General features: G+C 35.6%; 2 protein-coding genes across 2 annotated transcripts in view; one reads left to right on the plus strand and one right to left on the minus strand.

The window, feature by feature from the left end:
* Positions 1–13,139, minus strand: part of LOC144441469 (serine/threonine-protein kinase N2-like) — a 47,670-nt gene extending 34,531 nt beyond the window's left edge. The window contains exons 1-2 of the mRNA XM_078131047.1: positions 12,912–13,139; positions 12,492–12,801 (exon numbers count right to left, since the gene is read on the minus strand). Coding sequence (XP_077987173.1) covers positions 12,492–12,801; positions 12,912–12,938 — 337 coding nt within the window. The 5' untranslated portion in view covers positions 12,939–13,139. The remainder of the gene's footprint in view (positions 1–12,491; positions 12,802–12,911) is intronic.
* A 346-nt stretch (positions 13,140–13,485) lies between these two features.
* LOC144440963 (abasic site processing protein HMCES-like) lies at positions 13,486–18,518 on the plus strand. The gene is made up of 6 exons (XM_078130437.1): positions 13,486–13,633; positions 14,440–14,613; positions 14,898–15,128; positions 15,511–15,700; positions 16,119–16,375; positions 16,950–18,518. The coding sequence occupies exons 1-6, from the start codon at positions 13,614–13,616 to the stop codon at positions 17,164–17,166; spliced, it is 1,089 nt and encodes a 362-aa protein (XP_077986563.1). The 5' UTR covers positions 13,486–13,613; the 3' UTR covers positions 17,167–18,518.
* The last annotated feature ends 1,293 nt before the right edge of the window (positions 18,519–19,811 follow it).

Consider the following 19,811-nt stretch of genomic DNA (forward strand, 5'->3'; position numbering starts at 1 on the left):
TTGGCCAAAATAATTTCTCAACCGTCAAAAACGATTTAACGCCATACTTGGCAAATTTAGTACGATTTCAAGGCTGCTTTTACCTAAAAAACTGCGTACAATCGGTTCGATTTATCAGCGGTACGCGGTTCAGCTTTCAAATTTGCTGCAAAATAGGTATTTGGGAACGAGGTGGGTATCCAGAGTGTGCGTACGCACATGTCATCAGTTGGCGTCGTCGAGACACGAAGGGTTCGTCCGTACAATTTTCTGGTCCATATATGTTCTCCTCACACAATTTATAAATGCCCTTCGAACGACTTTCAGAAACTAGCGAACAAGATTTGGGAGTTAAATATCAAAGAACAACAGGGCAAATCCCGGGCCGGTGTACAGGAAAGCGCAACGAAGTTGTGGCATGCCAAATACAAAAATGATCGACGGTCATTAGCCGAGTTCATGTCCCAGGAGGTCGAGTCGAAACAATCTATTTTGAAATACGTTAAAAAATATGTTTGAAAGTTAACGAAGTCACAGTGGGTACGTGATCAGAGACGATCGTGCAATCGTAGCGGTAAATTTTAAAGGACCTTCACGATAATTGATTTCAATAGACTATGTGGAGAAGACGTTGCCAAAATCCACCTACGCGAAGGTTCTAAGTTAGGCCATAAGTTATAACGTGAAACTAATACGAATGTAAATCCGGAAATTACCGATGAGATGTCATGTTTGATGTGACCTCTCAACTTGGACTAAATTGTCGTAGATAGCGTGGTATTGCGAATGTTTATTTCTACACTCGCAACAAGTTGATCGTTCGACTGATGTTGATTCAATCCTTCCTGAAAATCAAAAGTTCGATCGCCTGAAATAATTATTCAGCAATAGTTTAGCAATTTCAAACAGATTTATAGATGTTTGTAGATGATAGTTGGAACATGCATGTGAAAGCCGTGGCCGCCGCGTCAACGTGTTCATCACTGTCGTGGTGCGATGTCACAGTCAAAATCAACGGAAACGTGCGAATATATACGACTCGACAGAAACAACTTGAAGGCTAAAAAGCATGAGAGCTGGTAAATACAATTTCTAGTTGAAACTATGTTTTGCAGAGACAGTTAAATGTTTTACAGTTTGAATTGCAATGTTACTACATATAGTTCTTTACTCCAGTGAAAATGGTTACTTCATCCGATCTAATCTTTGGAATGGCCTTTAATGGGAAGTGGTATCCTGCTGTTTGCAAAACATCTTGTCAAGTTTTATGAATCAAATCTATCTGTACAATCAATTTAGTCGAACGAGTTAACAAAGGCGATTCCTACACTTTCCCGACCGGCCCTGTATTTTTCAGTTAAACAAAAATCATCCGATTAAAGTGTTGCTGATGAGCCTAAGCTTACACCCAGTCACGAAATGTCTCCCATTTCATAAAAGAAAGTGAAACCAGACATACCAGTATTAGTAATCAATGTGACTTGACGTGTAAATTCAGTGTTGTTGTGTTCTGTTGGTTTTCAATAAAAGTATTTTTCTGAGTTAAAATGGTTTTCTATTTTATTTATAATTCAGTATTATATTGGTACGTTGTTTGAAAGTGGGAGTATACAGTACGAGTCTGAAACGATTTTCAATTTTAGGTCAGTTAAGTTAGATGGGGGGGTGGGGGGGTCTGGGACCTAACTTAAGCAATTAAGTTAGATATATTATATTGAACTTTTGATGTTGCCCCTTAAATGCCTATTGGGAAACCATGACACTTCAACTCTGACATTTAAAAGTTCATACCATCTCACCATCTTACCTACTTACTACTCCTATCTTATTGACATTGTGTCCTGCATAGCAAGCATTGTACCATCTGATAACCACACAAGATGTATTTGCAAACACCATGTGAAGGAGTGCACAGACAAACACTATCCTTGGCATCAACACACTTCCCTTTCTATCTACAGTATATATTGTTTCTTGAGGCAAATGCTATCCTTCAATGGCTATCCACACAATTCACTTTCTCTGCATATATGTATATACATGTACATGTATGTATCATTTGCTTCAAGACGAACACTACCCTGGCCATTAAAAATTGACTTTCTCTGCATACAATGTATATCATTTGCCGAGACAAATGCTACCCTTGGCATCAATGATCAACACAATTCACTTTCTCTGCATATATCAATGTCCAAGACAAACGTTACCCTTGGCATGGCCGCATCAATGATCAACACAATTCACTTTCTACAGCATTTTTGCCGAGACAAATGCTACCCTTCGCATCAATGATCAACACAATTCACTTTCTACAGCATTTTTGCCGAGACAAATGCTACCCTTCGCATCAATGATCAACACAGTTCACTTTCTACAGTATTTACTGAGACAAATGGTACCTTGGCATCAATGATAAACGTAATTCACTTTCTCTGCATATATCATTTGCCAAGACAAACGCTACCCTTGGCATCAACACAGTTCACTTTCTCAGCACACATCAATGCCCACGACAAACGCTACCCTTGGCATCAACACAGTTCACTTTCTCTGCATATATCAATGCCCACGACAAATGCTACCCTTGGCATGATGGCCACATCAATGATCAACACAATTCACTTTCTCTGCGTATCTCATTTGCTGAAACAAATGCTGCCATTGGCATCAACGATCAACTCAATTCACTTTCTACCTAGAGCATAATATTGTTTGCTGAGATAAACGCTACCCTTGGCATTAACATAGTGTCACTTTCTCTGCATACAAATAGTTACAAAGGTAATTTGCTACAAGTTCAAGGCTTTTGAACAATTTTGTATCTCTGTATGTATTTACATAAACAAGCCATCTTTATAGAAGACTTAACCCCCAACTGCTTTGTTGTATAGCAGTTATTCTGCAAATTTAAGTGTGACCTTGAAAATTTTAGTTATGGTCAAAAGTCTGCCTGAATAGTAACCATACATGTACCTCAAACAACATGGGTGTACAGGTTTCAATGATGTCTCTAGAGATGAAACGTCCACATATATTGACCAATTTACTATTTGACCTTGAAGATGAAGGTCAAAGTAAAAGTATGTTAAGCATGCTTATTTTGGATAATACGAACAAAGACACTTAAATGAAGTCTGTGTGTATCCAACTTTTTGAGTTATCATAGGTGGACAAATTTGGTTATTTTGACTTGAAAATCTTTGTCAAGGTCAAAGTCTCATTATCAAGCTTACATGTACCATAATTAATGTGGGATAGACACTTGAATGATGTCTGTGTGTATCAAACTTTGGTGATAAGAGGCAACATTTTCTTTTTATAACAAATATGGCTGCCATTTCACTATACAGGTCAAGGTCACAAAATCAAGTGACCTATGCACAGATGTCACACTAAAAATCTAAGTCATGATTGAAATATCATCAAAGGTTTCACTATAATTTATAAATGCTAAGAAGATAAACCAAATTTGGCCTTGAACAAGATTAGAGGTCAAAGGTCAACGTTTTAAAAGCAAGCTCATCTTTGATAACATGGGTGTAGGCATTTGTATGGTGTTTCAATGTGTAACACCTCCTAAATTATAATGCAACTTGCGAAATTTTACAACAAATGTGGCTACCATTTGACCATGTTTGATTAGGTCAAAAAAAGTGCCGTGCAAGTCTCACATAGTATGTACATGTAGTTACCTTTGTGCCAGGTTTGGTTGAAATAAGTTGGTGCATGCCAGCGATTTAAGGGTGAACACATGCACAGATAGCATGCAAGCATGCATGCATGTACGTACATTTTTGTATGTATGTGCAATTGAATGGACGAAACCCCGTCAGCTCTGAGCAGTAGGATTATGTAGAAGGATAGCGGTGTTGCTAGACATTTCACTATCATTTCATAAATAAAGGATGTGTTTAGGACGAAAACAAGTTACTATGCGATACATGTGTAAATCTTTCCCAAGTTTCACTAACAAAGATAACACAGCTTTTTAATTACTTCCTAAAAAACTTCCATGTCATGTTTAAGGCCAGAGGGCATGCAGACTCTTGTGTTGAAATCAATATAATCATTGAGGTCAGACAGACTCACTCATTATAAATAACTTGTTTCTCAGTGACTAACATACTTCCTTCACCAGATCTGGCTTCTCAAGTGAGACACTTTCTAAATTTATGTTTTGATGACAAAGTGTTAGTACAGGGTTCAAAATTAGAAATAGTCCAGGACACATAGTATAAACATTGCATCTAGACTTTCACATTAATGAGGTGTTAGTCACGTGACCCTCTGTTAAACCGATGAAAAATACAGTAATAGCTGAAACAGTTCACTTGGCTAAATCCCACAACAAATCATAACGTTAAATTCAAACCCTAAAGTACATGTTTATATGAGCTATATCGGTCTTTGTCTTACAAACTGCATAAATTCCACAACAGAAAAATAAAACAGAAAATTTTGTAGTGAAATCACCATCAACATGAAGTAAATAAAGTATCTGTTCTCATAAATTCCATCAATTACACAAATTATGTGTAGACTAATGATTTCAAATCATAGCTTCACCATGTATCTGAGATAAATATGTAGACAGCAGACATACAATACATCATGTATTGTGTAATTTATGTTGGTATTTACATTATGTACAATGTAAGTGACAGTTTCAGGATAATGCTGCCCTTGTTTCAAGACAACCTTTTCATTCTCACAAATGACTGCAACCCATTTTTTTTTTTTTAAATATACATACTGTATCGTAAGTCGATTTGAATTGCTGAGAAGATGACAAAATTGGCTCCTAGCAATATCATAACAAACATGTATTCAGATACTAAATCTCCCAGGTGCCAGCCTGATATCTTTATTGGGATCTAAGGATATGAGTCCACCAAAAACACATGTAGTACACGTAGATGTGTATGAATTATAGTTTATTAGATGATTTATATTGTTGTTACACATTTCAATAGCATAGTTCAAACACAGTACGACATCGATTGTAATATACAATATCTATGCACAATGCAGTTGTTTTTAAGAACTGACTAAAAAGAACTATATATCAATCAAATTTTGTGACATGTTATCACCTCATGTTTTATCACTAAAACTTAAAAGTTATCACATTGTGATTGTGCCTTATGACTAAACTTCTAAAGAATAGTTTATTGATGGCCCATTATGTATAATTTGTAACATCAATAGCTTTATAATTGTTTTATTACAAATCCATTCCCCATATAACAAGCCTGGGTTTTTGAGATATTGATGATACAGACAGACAAATAGAGAGAGACAGATGCCCAACACTTCTCAAGCTCTCCCTTAGGGAGCTAATAGCTGTAGAAGTGAATTTCATATACATGTACATGTATATGTACTACACCAAGAAGGGCCAACTGACCAATGCTAGAAAATACAAGAAGTAAACTGATAGACTACAAGTTTATGTCCATTACAGAGACATACATTTCTTGAATGATACAGTAGATAAATAAATATAGCCAAGTACAAATTAAAAGTTGATCATGTTAGTCACAGTAACTTTACATAAACCCTTCTCAGGTCACAGAGGTCAACAATAATATAACAATTACCATGTGTGTTATGACCCTTGAAATAAATACCACACAGTGTGACTGTACAACCATTACATATTGCTAACCAGGTATAAACCTTTGTCACTATTGATCTCACACTGAAATGACAACAATGGCAACATTTTTCACCTGGTAACAACACTTCTGTTAGCTGATTCTGAAATGGTCTTGACAAAAATCACTGTGCATTAAACACAATCCCACAAGGTGGGTTGCGGTCTTTAGTGTTCTAAGGGCTGGCGGTGGCTGAGTGGTTACCTAAACCATTTGCCTCTTACCACTGTGGTTGGGGTTCAAGCCCATTCAGGGTTTGAATCTACCGAACAACACAGGTTTTCCCTCGGGTACTCCTGGTTTCCTCCTGCATTAACACTGAACCCATGAGGGATGGCCCTCATTGGACTTCTTGGGAGATAATAGTGTTTATATGCTTAAAGAACTATCCAGCATAAATACAGATTATTTTAAGGTGCTGGTGATGAACAGTCATGACTCTGGAGGCTTGCAATGTACAAGTTACTAGTTACATAGAGCACAGCTAAAGGCTAATAATTTAGGTCAGGGTCTGATTACATTCAAATATCTATCATGTACTACTTTCACTGTGTCAAGGTTCTTTTTTTTTCACTCTTCACATGCTGAATACAAACAATTTACATTGTATTTGAAAATGTCACAGTCAATGCACTATCTGGTACACAGAAAAATATATAAAGTAATCAGTACACTGTATGGTAATATACCTCCCTTTTTGAAAACCATAAATTACAATTTGTCAAGCAACAAAATTTGATCTGTTATGTGCACGGGTTTCAAGGTTTGGTTCATCCATCTTGTCAACAACTTGCCCTCACAGCTAGCTGAACATACCCATACTGTGAATTAGAGAAGCATTTGATACTTGAATTGCTATTCCATCCATGGTTTGCAAATATTAACAAATTTATTGTTCACGTCTTTTTATTTGGGTTATTCTTATTCTCACCAGAGACACCTAGTTATACCTAAAGTATTTGTTATTTGATAGATTTTAGCTGTCAACCAATCACAATTTGACAGACTACAGCTGTCAACCAATCACAATTTGATAAGACTATACAATGTAGCTGTCAACCAATCACAAATGAACAACAACCAACAGTACGAAAATACTTACATAATTTCAAATAAAACATACTGCACAGGATTTCACATAACAAAACAAGCGTATTTTGAGTGTGGGCTTTAGTTGGTATCATCTTAAAATGCTGATACAGCTATGTAAACATTGACAATGAGTCCAGCTTGGAAAGTCTGTTTTAACTTTTATGTCAGGGACTGTTTATACAATTTAGAACTTCAATAAATACTATTCAGCTGTATTAGCAGCATAGTCTGCACACCATTTGTGTTTTCTCAGCTTCAAGGACTTCGCCTAGTTTTCTGTTTCACTTCAATTCCATACTGAAATTTACACAAGTATATTTCAATTGCCTCGTACTATTATTCATGTTTCACTGTTTGATATTTCCAAGGGTTTGGGTAATCTAACATTTATCATATGTGACAAATATGGAAAAAAAATCAACAGAGCAATCAATCAAATATGACATTTGAAAAACACAATGCAATCAGATTTAAAATAGAAATCTGCATTGCTATTTGTTGTATTTGTACACATTTGCCTTTAAATATCACATGATTCTAAATTGATGCTATCTTATCTGTTCGATTTCTTTTTTAAATAAATTCTGCAAGCATAGTTGTAAGACTCCGATTTAGCACAATGTTTTTTTTTCAGTACAAACTAATTAATATTGAATTAAAGTAATCTTTCTTCATGACACCAATCTATCTCTACGATCTTGATGAGAACATCAATTTTTGGGTACACCCAAAATCATATTCAATATCAACCATTTATCAAGGTTGCTCAAATCGATCTTCTTACACATCTGCAGGCATAGGGTAGTACAATACATAATTCATGACTTCCCTCTACATGAATCACTGCTAACCTTCCGTCTGTCATTCTGCCAAAATCATGTCTATTGTTTGTCAAGTCACAAGGGTGATGTATCAACATACTGCAGTCATCCAGGAAACTTCCTGCTAGCCCAGGCTATTGAAATTTACTGGTTGATTGCAGACAGCTGGTACAGTGAATTCAATAGGAAATGGTAGAACAATTAGTGTTATGCAAGGTCTGAATTTCATTGTAATATAAGAATCACTCAGTTCATTGTAAACTAATAATCCTAGAAAAAATTCACTCTATGACAAAAAACCCACTTCCCTTACATGAAAGTTTATAAAACTGTAATGTAACAATCCAGCATTTTGAAAATAATCACTGCGTTAAGATTTCATAATTGCAATCATCTATATCAGTTAAAATTCTAATTTTTTGTTTAATTCCAGTACTTGAAAAGATAATCTTTTGTTGTAAACTTCAAAAAAGATTTTTATCTTTAATATGCTCTGCTCTATTTTGATCATTTTTATATGAAAGAATGTACAAGAGTTGGGTAAACAAATATCTCACACACACACACACACACACACACACACACACACACACACACACACACACACACACATACACATACATACATACATACATACATACACACACACACACACACACACACACACAATTGACATTACAAAACATTGACAAAATTTTCTTACTGATCTTGTATTCAATACAAAGCACAAGTAATGTTCTTGATATTTTGATGTTGGTGAAAAAAACAGACAGGAATACTTAAAGTGGAAGTTGTGTCACTGTACAGTCAGTAGTATACATCATACATGTACATGTAACAGTTATTGTCATTCATGGTAGACATCAATGACTCATTACTAGTGCTGATTAAATGAATGACAATTAAAACATCCCAAATTAACCTTTTCAGGTACATGTAGACTTATTGACTCACTAAAAAGACAGTTCAAATCTACACACAAAGAAAGATACTAAAACACCATGTAATTACTTCTCTGAGTCTCACTTCAACTCATCAGTTTTCATAAAATGAAAATCAAATCATAAAGTAATATCTTTCAGAATATTCCAGGAATGCATTACACTGAATTACAATGTATGATCTTTCCTTGATGCATTTTTCAAAATAAAGGTAGACCACCACAGCATAACTCAATCAAAAGGTACAATGAAATAACAATCAGACCTAGACAGTTATTTAGGATTATCAGCATTTTTGAATAAAGCTTAATCCCCCTTGAGACCCTACAGTCTTTTCTGCTCTGAAAATTACTAGAAACATCAATGCATAGAGTTTGTCCCTCCTCATTGAAACCAACAACTTAAAATCAAAGCATAATTTATCCATCCAGGGCATTGAAATATAATGTATTTTATTGATCAATATTATACACAGGATTACTGGAGACACAATGAAATTGAGAGACAGATCTCACGTGTACATGTATATGTTTATATTTTTATATGAATATGTTGAGAGTAGAATATCTGTTGTCTGGAAGTTGTCAGGAAAGTGTCACTTTACCATACGGTCAAGGACCCTACTTGAAGCCTGTGTACATTGTATTACTTTTCTCAAGTATAAGCTTTCCAAATAGTCTCCATTTGATACATCCATCAAACAGTTCAAGATCATTTGGTTGTAAGAATTAGATTTGCTGTACATACAACATGAGTGTACAATAGTGAAAGTTCCCTGTTATTAGTCTTCTGAAGTAGATCACAGTAGTATCACTATCAGAGAACAACTGCATATAGAGTCAACAACATGTCCATGACGATGTAAATCTGGTCACTTGAACCATACATGTGTGTAAATCTGGTCACCTGAACCACAGACAGTGGAAGGGACCCCTACTGTGTCAGATTGAGTCTGGCTGAAAGTGAAACTTATGAGAAGAAAATGCACCATGGATGTAATCCAGTAATAACAATATACAGGGTAGTTAGACCTAGTGTCAGTAATGTGCTGCTGTTATTATGACATTTCTAAATGTCATGGTATTGATTGAGAAGTTTCATACAACATACTTCTGTTAATGCTGAGGATTAAACATGTATACTCTGTCTTTTACATAAATGGACAAATGTATGCTCTCAGTGAGCAATACACAATCCAATTCAATTAAAAAATCATTCATTGGATATAACACAGAAAATCGTCTTCAAGCTCATCAACATACAAAATTCAAATTTATTCCTGAACTGAAGTAAGAACACACAACTGAGATCATGATACTCCAATATCCCTCCTTTTCATGATTACAGAAAATGTTTCAGACAATTTAATGAAAAAAAATCTGTGGTAACAATTGAATTTGTTGTGACTGAGGAAGTTGCTATCTGCAAATATATCATGTATCACACTTCACTTTGTAGAGTTGGAGGAAATAGTTCTGATAATGAAATGAAAAATAGTGTGAATTGTCAATGGTATCCAGACTATTGTCTTGTCAAGTAGTGGTCACAATGGTGTGCTATCTATTGAGTGAGACACAATTTGCATCTGGGTTTTTTTTCCCTGCACAATTCATGTTTGGATTAAAACTTCACTGTGCATAAAAATAAACTTGAAGTATCGTATTATTGTAAAGAGATGGTAATCCACTAGGAGTGAATGGTAAAGAGATCTCCAGATTTACACTGAATGGCTAGTCATTAGACTAATCACTTCCCTAGTTTGTCCTTGTAAGATAGTCTAGTGTATCTTTCATCAAATCTTTCAGATCCCCCTTTCGTTAGAGACCACACTGAGACCATGTTGGCATCCAGACTATTTGTATGACTGCATCCCCAAATTTGTACACTGTGTCTGTAGTGTGCTTCCCTGAAGGAACATTATGCAACTCTCTTGGTACGGAAGACTGGCAATATCCTTCAAGATTGCTTGAAAAATTGGGTGGTAGTCTCGTACATATAGTAATAACTGACATTGCCACCATAGCCAACTGAGAAATTGTGTCAGGGACCTGATTACAAGTAACTATGGCAGTATGTGTGAACAATTTACAGTAATCAACTCCTCTAAATACTAACAAGACAAGTGAACTTACAATACTGATAAACCAGAGCTCATTATAAATTGTAAAACATTCCAAAGGGCATCAACACCATACTTGTGCGTGATAACCAAAAGGTGTTTTGTAAAATGTAAAATAAGCAGTAGAATCACTTATTTTACTGCTATACTAGTATTTAGAAGTACTGATACTCACATGATGAACAACAACTTGAAAGGTTAATTAAATTTCATGGGAATAGCTGCATTAGAATATCATGTTCTACGAGGAAACGAAAGCCTTGCCTTGACAGTTGAACTAAGTCAATGACTGCAGCTGTTACTGACATATCATGTCCACATATCACCATACCATGGTCTAGCCACCCATGAAGGACACACACTGTAAAACATCTCTGGCTACAATATTTCATGATTCTTCCAATTCTGCTTCAATACATAACTAAGTTGTAAAACTAATATACCATGCATGAGCCAAGTTGAACCAAAAATATGGAATATATACTCTGATCGTTCTACATCATAATGTTACAACAAAGCATGTATATGTCTGTCACTGGGTCTGTTGTATTCAAAATATGAGACAAGACATTCAAAATTGCCATTACTTTCCCAGATTTTTCTTTTACATTACTGGCGCTGGTATAATTATGTTATTCGCCAATATTTCTCTTCATTCACCTGGAAAATACTTGTGACCTAAGGATTTTGTCACTACTCAACTCATCTAGCGACTCTTAGTGTCAGAGCTCCCCTTAGGTTACACGCATTTTCCTTGGCTGAATGAAGAAAAAACATCTAATTATTATTTTGTATTTTACGTATAATGGACCACTTGAAGTAGTCAGCTATATAAACTTCTTTACTTAAACCATTTCATAATTCATGATCTACCCTAGTCTTAAATTGTATATAATTGTAAGTCATCCACCAACCAAACTGTAGTCTTGCTTTATGATTTTAATAATAGCACGAATGGAAACTATAGGCTTCTCTGACGTATATAGGACTAATGCAGAAACACCGACACTAGGGCTTCCAGGTTCTTTTTTAAACTTTCCACATGTGAATGGCGAGAAATTATAACAAGATGTTCTCAAGTACGTTACATTATATTGTACACTTAAATGGGTTGACTAAAAATAGAATAAAACAGATCTAAAAATATCAGCTTCTTTCTGATGAACCCTATTGACTATATTATCAACAGTTATAAACACTAAAATGTAAACATTTGGTGGGAATTCTTTCATGCTGTGCTAACATCAGTTTTATCTAGTCCAGAGGTTGACCTTGGTTCATTGGTTTACAGTAAATATCACTATAGAAATGTGTATGTGTGTGTGTGTTTAAGATAATTTACTAATGTGGATTAACATACATACTGTGTAGTTCAATCACAGCCAAATCTGTTGGATATAGCTGTCCACAACTTAACCCCTTTGTTTTTCATATGAACTTTGTAATTTACCAAACTGCATACTGTATTGCAATTTTGGGATAACATACAGATTATAAATTATCAAAATATTGGTTTATTTTGAATTCATAAGTCTGTCTTGCCACCCATGGTAAAATGTCCCTCCCACAAAATATTTTGAATCATGACTATTTCACATGATTCTTGAATAATGTAAACAAACGACGTCGGATACTGACCACATCCCATGGAATTCCACATGGTGAACCGTCTAACTATTATCCACCACGCCTATGTCACACATATTCTGAATAACACCACACTACTAGAACAGTAAGTAAAAATATGCGACTCAATCAAACAACATATCTACGCTGCGTACATCTTTGTTTACTATAATAGGTCGTTCGTTGGGTCAATGCTTTTACCGCTGGCATATCGCTGTCGAAATAATTTGTCAAATATACGTGTGGAACTCACCAGGACTTGCTTCCTCGATTGCCACTGCTCCAGTGCTTACGATATGGGCATTTAATTCGTTCAATTCAGCTTGTAGTTCTTGTAGTTTATTGTTTGCCTGTTTAACAATACTGTTAACATTTGCCAAACTTTTCTTGTCCGTTGTGGCTTTCCGTAAATTTTCGGCCCCTTCTTTAATTTTCAGCTCTCTCCTGATATCCTTTTTGATTTGTTCCCGAACTTGTTCCATTTTTTGCTGGAGAGATTCATCCGAGAGGTCTAGTTCAGCCCCGTACCGTTGGCCGACCATGATTAAGCGGCCGGGCTCGCCCTAAAGTCAAAATAGACGTATATATAAGCTTACATATAATAAAAATGCAACACAAATTTTGATTAACAAAACTTAAGTTCAAAACATTTGATAATAATGCGAACTTTTACCTGATAGATACTGGGCTCGGCCGCCATGTTTGATGAGAGAAGACCCCGGTCCCGCACACACACTAAGTTTTGTATCGCCTTTCCGTGGCTGTTTTCCAGATCCGATCGCGAAACTCAAATGTCCAATTATTTCCTTAGTTCCGACTCGGCCTAAATACAGAACTTTTGGTAGAATATCCACTAAAACGGAAAAAAGAAAAGTGACAACACTAGGAAAGTCATCACAAACCGTCATTAAAATTTTGGACACTATCACGTGATCATGAAAAGCTAAGCCAATAAGAAGTTCTGTCTGAATGACCTGGGATGTATCTATCAGATATGTTACATGTGGTGTGATTTGAGAACGATAATCGACGTCATAATGTTATTAGTATCTTGCAAACTCGTAAATATCTGTATATTTTCTTGATGAAACAATATTACTGACTTTGGCTTAAGCTAGATATAAGTAACTTTCATCACAGATCATTTTTAAACGACAAATTCATCAGCTACAGACCCTTTTAGATTTTTGACAAGTACCCGTATGTTTACTAAGTAGATTAAATATTCAAAATGGTTTCACTGGGGAGTTCATGTTGGTACAAGTCGGAGGTTTCTATATTTAGCATATGATTAAGTCACTTATAGCGACTGGGAAAGGTATAAATACGCAAACGTAGCGTTCTCTGTAAGTGTTTAACTATAGACGATCTAGCGATGTGCGGCAGAACGGCTTGGTAAGTGGAGCACCACTGACAAATTCACGGGTACTCGGACAAATTGACCCTTCACAGATTAAAGTCCACCATGTACAACTGTACTGGCTCTATCGATTCTGTGGACTGCACAATCGAGTACCGTAGTAAACAGGACCGTGTATGACTACACTTCAGCCTCGACATAGTCCTGCTTGCAGACGGATTAAGTCGGGATTCGAAGCTGACAATGTCCCATTCCTTCTTTGTAAGGTGACACTGACAATGTTGAAACGAGTCCTGACTTACATGTGCTCTGTGAAAGAAAATCCTAAGGTGTTGAAAACGTCTTTGAAGCAATATCATTTTTGACACCACTCTCATTGACGCAATCAAAGTGTTGATTTTAAAAATACCTGAAAAAGTAATAGATGTAAGAGAAGTTTGACTTTATTAAACCCGACATTTGAATAATAATAAAACTAGCTTATTTTACTTCAAAAGTACGGATACAGTGATATATGTATTTGCATACCTTACCAATTTAGTGTTGATTAATTGAATTCACTGCAGACTAATTTTTAAGTATTATCTTAAGTTGATCAGGGAAGGATAATGTAAAACCTCAGAATAATAAATTAAATCAGTCATTGAGAATTTCTGGAGACTAATATATGAATATCATAAAAAGTAAAAGTCATATAAGACTGCAAAATTTAAGTCCCAGCCCAACCATATTCTGTACATAATCAAGTTATTTGTATGAAATAATGTGTTACCATGGAAACTTAGCAATATTATGTGTCACCATGTGATCATGTCATCACTGTTTGTCCTTTTCTTTGCAGTACTCTTGGCCCAAGTGATATTTGTAATGCGTGTGGCTACAAGAATAAGCAAGGCAAACAGAGTCGACCACAGTGGAGAGGAGGTGGTGGTGGTGGTGGTGGTGGTACAACTGATGGCAGTAGCCATGGAAAACAGTATTATACATCATACAATGTCGGACCACACACATATACGTAAGAGATGGTTTTATTTTTGTCTGTGAGCTTGTTTGATATTTATCAGTTTATTTTGACTCTATATTACTGAATGATTTATTCAAATCAATACCACTTTGAAGCATCGTAAGACTGTCTGTATGAAATCAAAAGACAACAGAAGTGAACATAATATATATGTTTGTTGCACAGTAGATTTTGTTCCTCCAGTAAGATATACCAAAAGTATGAATTGTTATATGTTAAAGTCTAACTAATCAGTTGACTGATAGGTGAAACTATTTCTTGTTTTTATACCACAGACCAATTTTGGTTTCCAAGGCAACCATTGATGAAGACACAAAAAGTGCGGACAGTACTGATGAAAGGGTTGTCATGCCGATGAAATGGGGACTAGTTCCATCCTGGCACAAAGGAAGTCCAAACAAGTTTGGCTACAGTACCATGAATTGCAGGGATGACAGCTTAACTCAGAAGGCAATGTTTAAGAAACCTCTGGAAAGGGGACGAAGATGTGTCATTTTGGCTGATGGGTAAGAACTAGATTCATATTATATTAGTATTCCTCTTGTAATATATACGTTTAACTGTTCATTGCATGTAAAACCAGCTGGTGGTAAGCTACAAAATGTTCTGTTGGATCATTAAAAGAATTTTACCATTACACTGTTGTTTTCAAGAATTAGATATGTAGACAAAAGTCATAGGTAACATTTTCATGGTAAATACATAGAAAACGATAGAAATTCTAAAACTTACCTGTAGGTGGCGCTATAATTCAAAATTGGATACATGGCATACCAAGCATTTGTCATTTCTTGGGTTCAGTTTGAGGTAAATATTATATATGCCTATTTTTTAATGGTTTTTTTTTCAAAGTTTACTGATCATTATTTGTGTTTATTCCTGATCTAGCTTTTTTGAGTGGAAGAAAACTAAGGATGGAAAGAAGCAACCATATTTCATTTACTTTCCACAAGATACCAAGGTGTGGTCCGAGTCAGAACAGAAACCAGAAGATAACTATGACAGTGAAGGCAATTGGATTGGAAGGAAATTACTTACAATGGCTGGTATCTATGATGTAGTCAAACCCAAAAATGAAGTAAGTTTACATTGTTTTGAGTTCTATATACTATGTATGTACATTACTTCTAATGGCTGGTTTCTCGTCTACATTTCGATATTTCCTTGAACTTTTGCCTCTCTTGAGTATTTTGGTTGTGTCAGTGTTGAAATTTTACTTTAGAGTAAATAAGATATTATGAATGATAATTAGTATTATCTGTACATAGAAGTGACCATCAGTAAAGAACTATTCACATAATGTTGGTAACAGGTTGTATCATTAACTGTCTTGGCTGTTCCATAATGTGGATAACAATGTGTGTCAAATACAATTGGCTGTCTTGGCTGTTCCATAATGTGGAAAAGTTTTATCATTGTCTGTCTTACATGTAGCAGTTCCATAAAGCAGACAAGAAGTTGTGTAATTGACTCTCTTGGCTGTTCTGCTTCAACAGGGCGAAGAACCACACTACACATACACCATCATCACAGTGCCAGCATCTCCAGAGTTGTCATGGTTACATGATAGAATGCCCGCCATATTGGATGGAGACGACGCTGTCCATGATTGGTTAGATTCTGGCAACATTGACAAAGATACGGCATTGAAACGGATCAAATCTACAGGAAACATACAATACCATCCTGTCTCAACAGTTGTCAACAGTATTCGAAATAAAAACCCAGAATGCATTGTACCAGTTGATTTAGAGTGAGTACATTTTGTTATTTACACACACACAAACACACTACCCCTACCCTCTCCTACCCAATGTGATGTTTTCTCATTTATTTCTACACATTGAGCTGTAACTACAAACTTCAAGCCACAGTTTTAACAAATTATGTATTTCCATTTGTGTTATGCTGACAAATATTTGTATTGGTTAATGAGCATAACATTGTGACAACAGCGATGACGATGGTGATGACAACGATGGTGATGGCGACGGTGACAGCGACGACGACAACGAGTGGCCACTGTCCCCAACACTTAAGGAGATTCGATGTCGGAGCACAGACCATGCTATCAGCTTGTCAACATCTATTTGCCTCTAACTGGCTCATTCTTCCTCAAAGAACTATCACTAACCTTACTAGCACCACCTATCATATGCTTTCTACCCCTGGCATTGATCATGAGATAACAAATCTGTGTACAATGTCTATTACAAAAAAGTGAATGACAGGTACATGTCAAACATGAAAAAAAAAAATTGACTTTTGAGCAAATGAAAGGTAATTGATGTTAAAGAAGGAAACTTTCTTTGATTGATTATTTATAGTAAACCCAAACCAGAAAGCAAGCTAATGGCTGCATGGTTAAGTAAAGGCTCCAAAACTGCTGGTATGAAGATGGAAAGTTCCCCTGCGAAAAGTCCCAAGAAAAGACCTGCTCAGAATCTGTTGACCTCGTGGGTGAAGAGAGAACCAAAGAGTCCAAGTAATCAAAAACAGACTGATGATGGCAGTCCAACAGCTAAAAGAGTCAAAACTGAATAAAAATGAACCTAGTCAACATTCCGCTGGATCTAGTATGCAAGATGTTGGTGATTGTTGAAGATAGACCTTGAAAATATCAATCACATGAACATTACTGGACCAAGTATGAAACAGTTGTGAAAAGGAGAATCTGACCAGACAGTCGGGCTATACAAACATTGCCACAATACTGCAGCCCTTCATACAATTGATATCATGCAAGGAACTTTGACTCTAGGGTTGCCATGACATGAGTCATCCTAACATACACTAGATATGTGTCACAAACCATGTTGAGTCCAACATCTTAAAGCTGTTTCTAAGAGAACATGGCTGTGTTCTATTCAGACTCTAAAGTGTATCAGTGCAGCTGACAAAGGTTGCGTAGGAAGTGTAATGTAAGGCAGGATACCAAGTGTTGATTTCTACACTTGATACTGTAAGTTAATTATATAGGTTTTCTAGAAAAGATATTTATGAGAAAGTTGACAGATTGAATGTCTCAACAGAACATTATACGTGTACGTAGTAAATAGTAGTTCTCTATCCCTACTTTGTAAACCTTTCTCATTCTCAGTTTTCTTCAGTCTGTGTATATTTTCATTTTGGATTGAAAAGCACATGTTACAGCAAAAATACTTAGTAACTATGGAAACTATAATTCTGGGTCCCTGAAATGGTGCGTAACAAAGAAGTGGGAGTAAAAACAGAGGAAAATTTCATTCTTGTTGGTTAGAAAGTTCGACACCAGTTGCAATATCCTATACACCGAGACGTATAAATTAAATTATATTTTCCTAGTGTCTGACATTTTGTATCTTGAATTTTCAGTGCAAAATAAATTGTACTCAATCTTGTTTATACATTTGCTTTACAGTTCATAAAGTTGTACTTTACCATTGCCATATAGTTTATCAATTGATCACGATTGTTTTGGCTCCCCTTAGGTGGCAAAATTACATATTGGGTTGCGACGATTGCACTGTGATCTCTGACAAAACAGATCAAACATAAGTCAGTATTGTCCAGTAACATTTGATCATAAGCGTACCCCTCCCCACTTCCCTGTCCTTCTTTTGCCTGTTCACTGCCAGTTTACCGTATGTAACATGCCACAGTTAATATATACAAAATCATCTGCTATTATTATAAAGCTAGTTATTAACATTTTCTGGTGTCCTTACTTTGTTCTGAGCCAATATAACTTGTCCATTTGTTATTTTACAAGTTGTTTCTTGTTCATGATTTTCATATTTTTTTATACTTGTAGATATGAACAGAGTAAAAGAATCATGAATGTTATTATAGTATTTTTATACAAAAGCAATTATCAGGTTTGGTTTTGGTAACAAATGATAATAAATGTACATTTAACAGAACAAGTTGTATGAAGTCATTTTGGTAACATCGTCGCAAACCACGACCGTTTTACGGTACCGTTCTTAACAAACTGGTCCCTACTTTTATTTGAAAGAAATAATAGCTCTGGTTTGCGAGAATGTTTGGTAACAGGGAAGCTTGCATCCAGTGTCTGTATTCACGTTGATATTTCAATTTCTATCATGTATTCAGTAGTGCTATAGGTATGGCAGACTCTGTGTGTGTGTGTGTGTGTGTGTGTGTGTGTGTGTAAAGTGTATAAAAGTCTACATGGCTCATTGTTGTGGTATTAGTATGTACTGAATGTAAAGTGTCTCTTTTAGGGACTTTGTTCGTGGCAAAAGATATTAGTGATCATCCATGGACTTGGGTACACTTTTTCTCAGTGCTAGTCTGTGTAGAAAATAGCTCAACAAACACAGAAAGTGACTCAACATAGACAGCACTCCAAATCAATTACATTCCCACTGTGTTCAGACAATAAAACTGCTGCTATAGACAGTAATATACTAATTTGTTCAAGTCACCAAACTTGTCAAATTGTGTAGAGTGAGAACAGAGTGTTTTATACATATACCGTATACACAGTAGATGTGTACACATAGTTATGGTGATGAGATGCCAGGGTAAATTATGCATACATTTAGTAGTTTGTCCAACATTGTGAGCAAATGATATCCCGAGTGCATTTGACACTGATGTGAACTTCTTGTCATAATTTACAAAAAATAAATAACTTATAAAAATGTCATATTTGGTTCATTACCACTGCCATATGCTTCTCATTGACTGAATACTATGGATATGATTTGAATCACATTTGTATCCTGATTTCACTAGTATAAATGGGCACCTGGTAGGATGTGAATGGTTTATGCCAATTAAATCCTTTGTATTTAGTGATATCATAAAGTCTGACAGATTGTACAATTAGAGGTCTTTGCCAAGTGATGGTGCAACAGTACATTGACACTGTACAAATATATTCTATGACTAAAATGGTTGTTTATTACCAAAGTTTTAAAAAAAATGTTACATTGTTGCCAGCCTTTATATCAGGTATTGCATCATTAATTGGTGAACAATGAAACAGAGTTACAGACAAGTACTGAATAATCAAATAAAATTAAACTTCTTGAAGATTAAAAAATTCATGATCAGAAACAAAGAGATAAAATCGTGTGAAGTTGAAGTATCTACTTATTGCATTATATAATACGTAGACTGTAAAATACACATCATCATTCTGCCCTCATCGGCCTTCTCTTTGAGAGACATAGGACAAT

Source organism: Glandiceps talaboti, chromosome 10, assembly GCF_964340395.1.
Source record: "Glandiceps talaboti chromosome 10, keGlaTala1.1, whole genome shotgun sequence".
Lineage (NCBI taxonomy): Eukaryota > Metazoa > Hemichordata > Enteropneusta > Spengelidae > Glandiceps > Glandiceps talaboti.

Bases quoted from the DNA above. Each gene is read 5' to 3' on its own strand.
- LOC144440963 (XM_078130437.1), top strand. From the start codon at position 13,614: ATGTGCGGCAGAACGGCTTG. The intron at 13,634-14,439 runs GTAAGTGGAGCA...TTTTCTTTGCAG, and splicing joins ATGTGCGGCAGAACGGCTTG to TACTCTTGGCCCAAGTGATA. The intron at 15,701-16,118 runs GTAAGTTTACAT...CTGCTTCAACAG, and splicing joins TAGTCAAACCCAAAAATGAA to GGCGAAGAACCACACTACAC.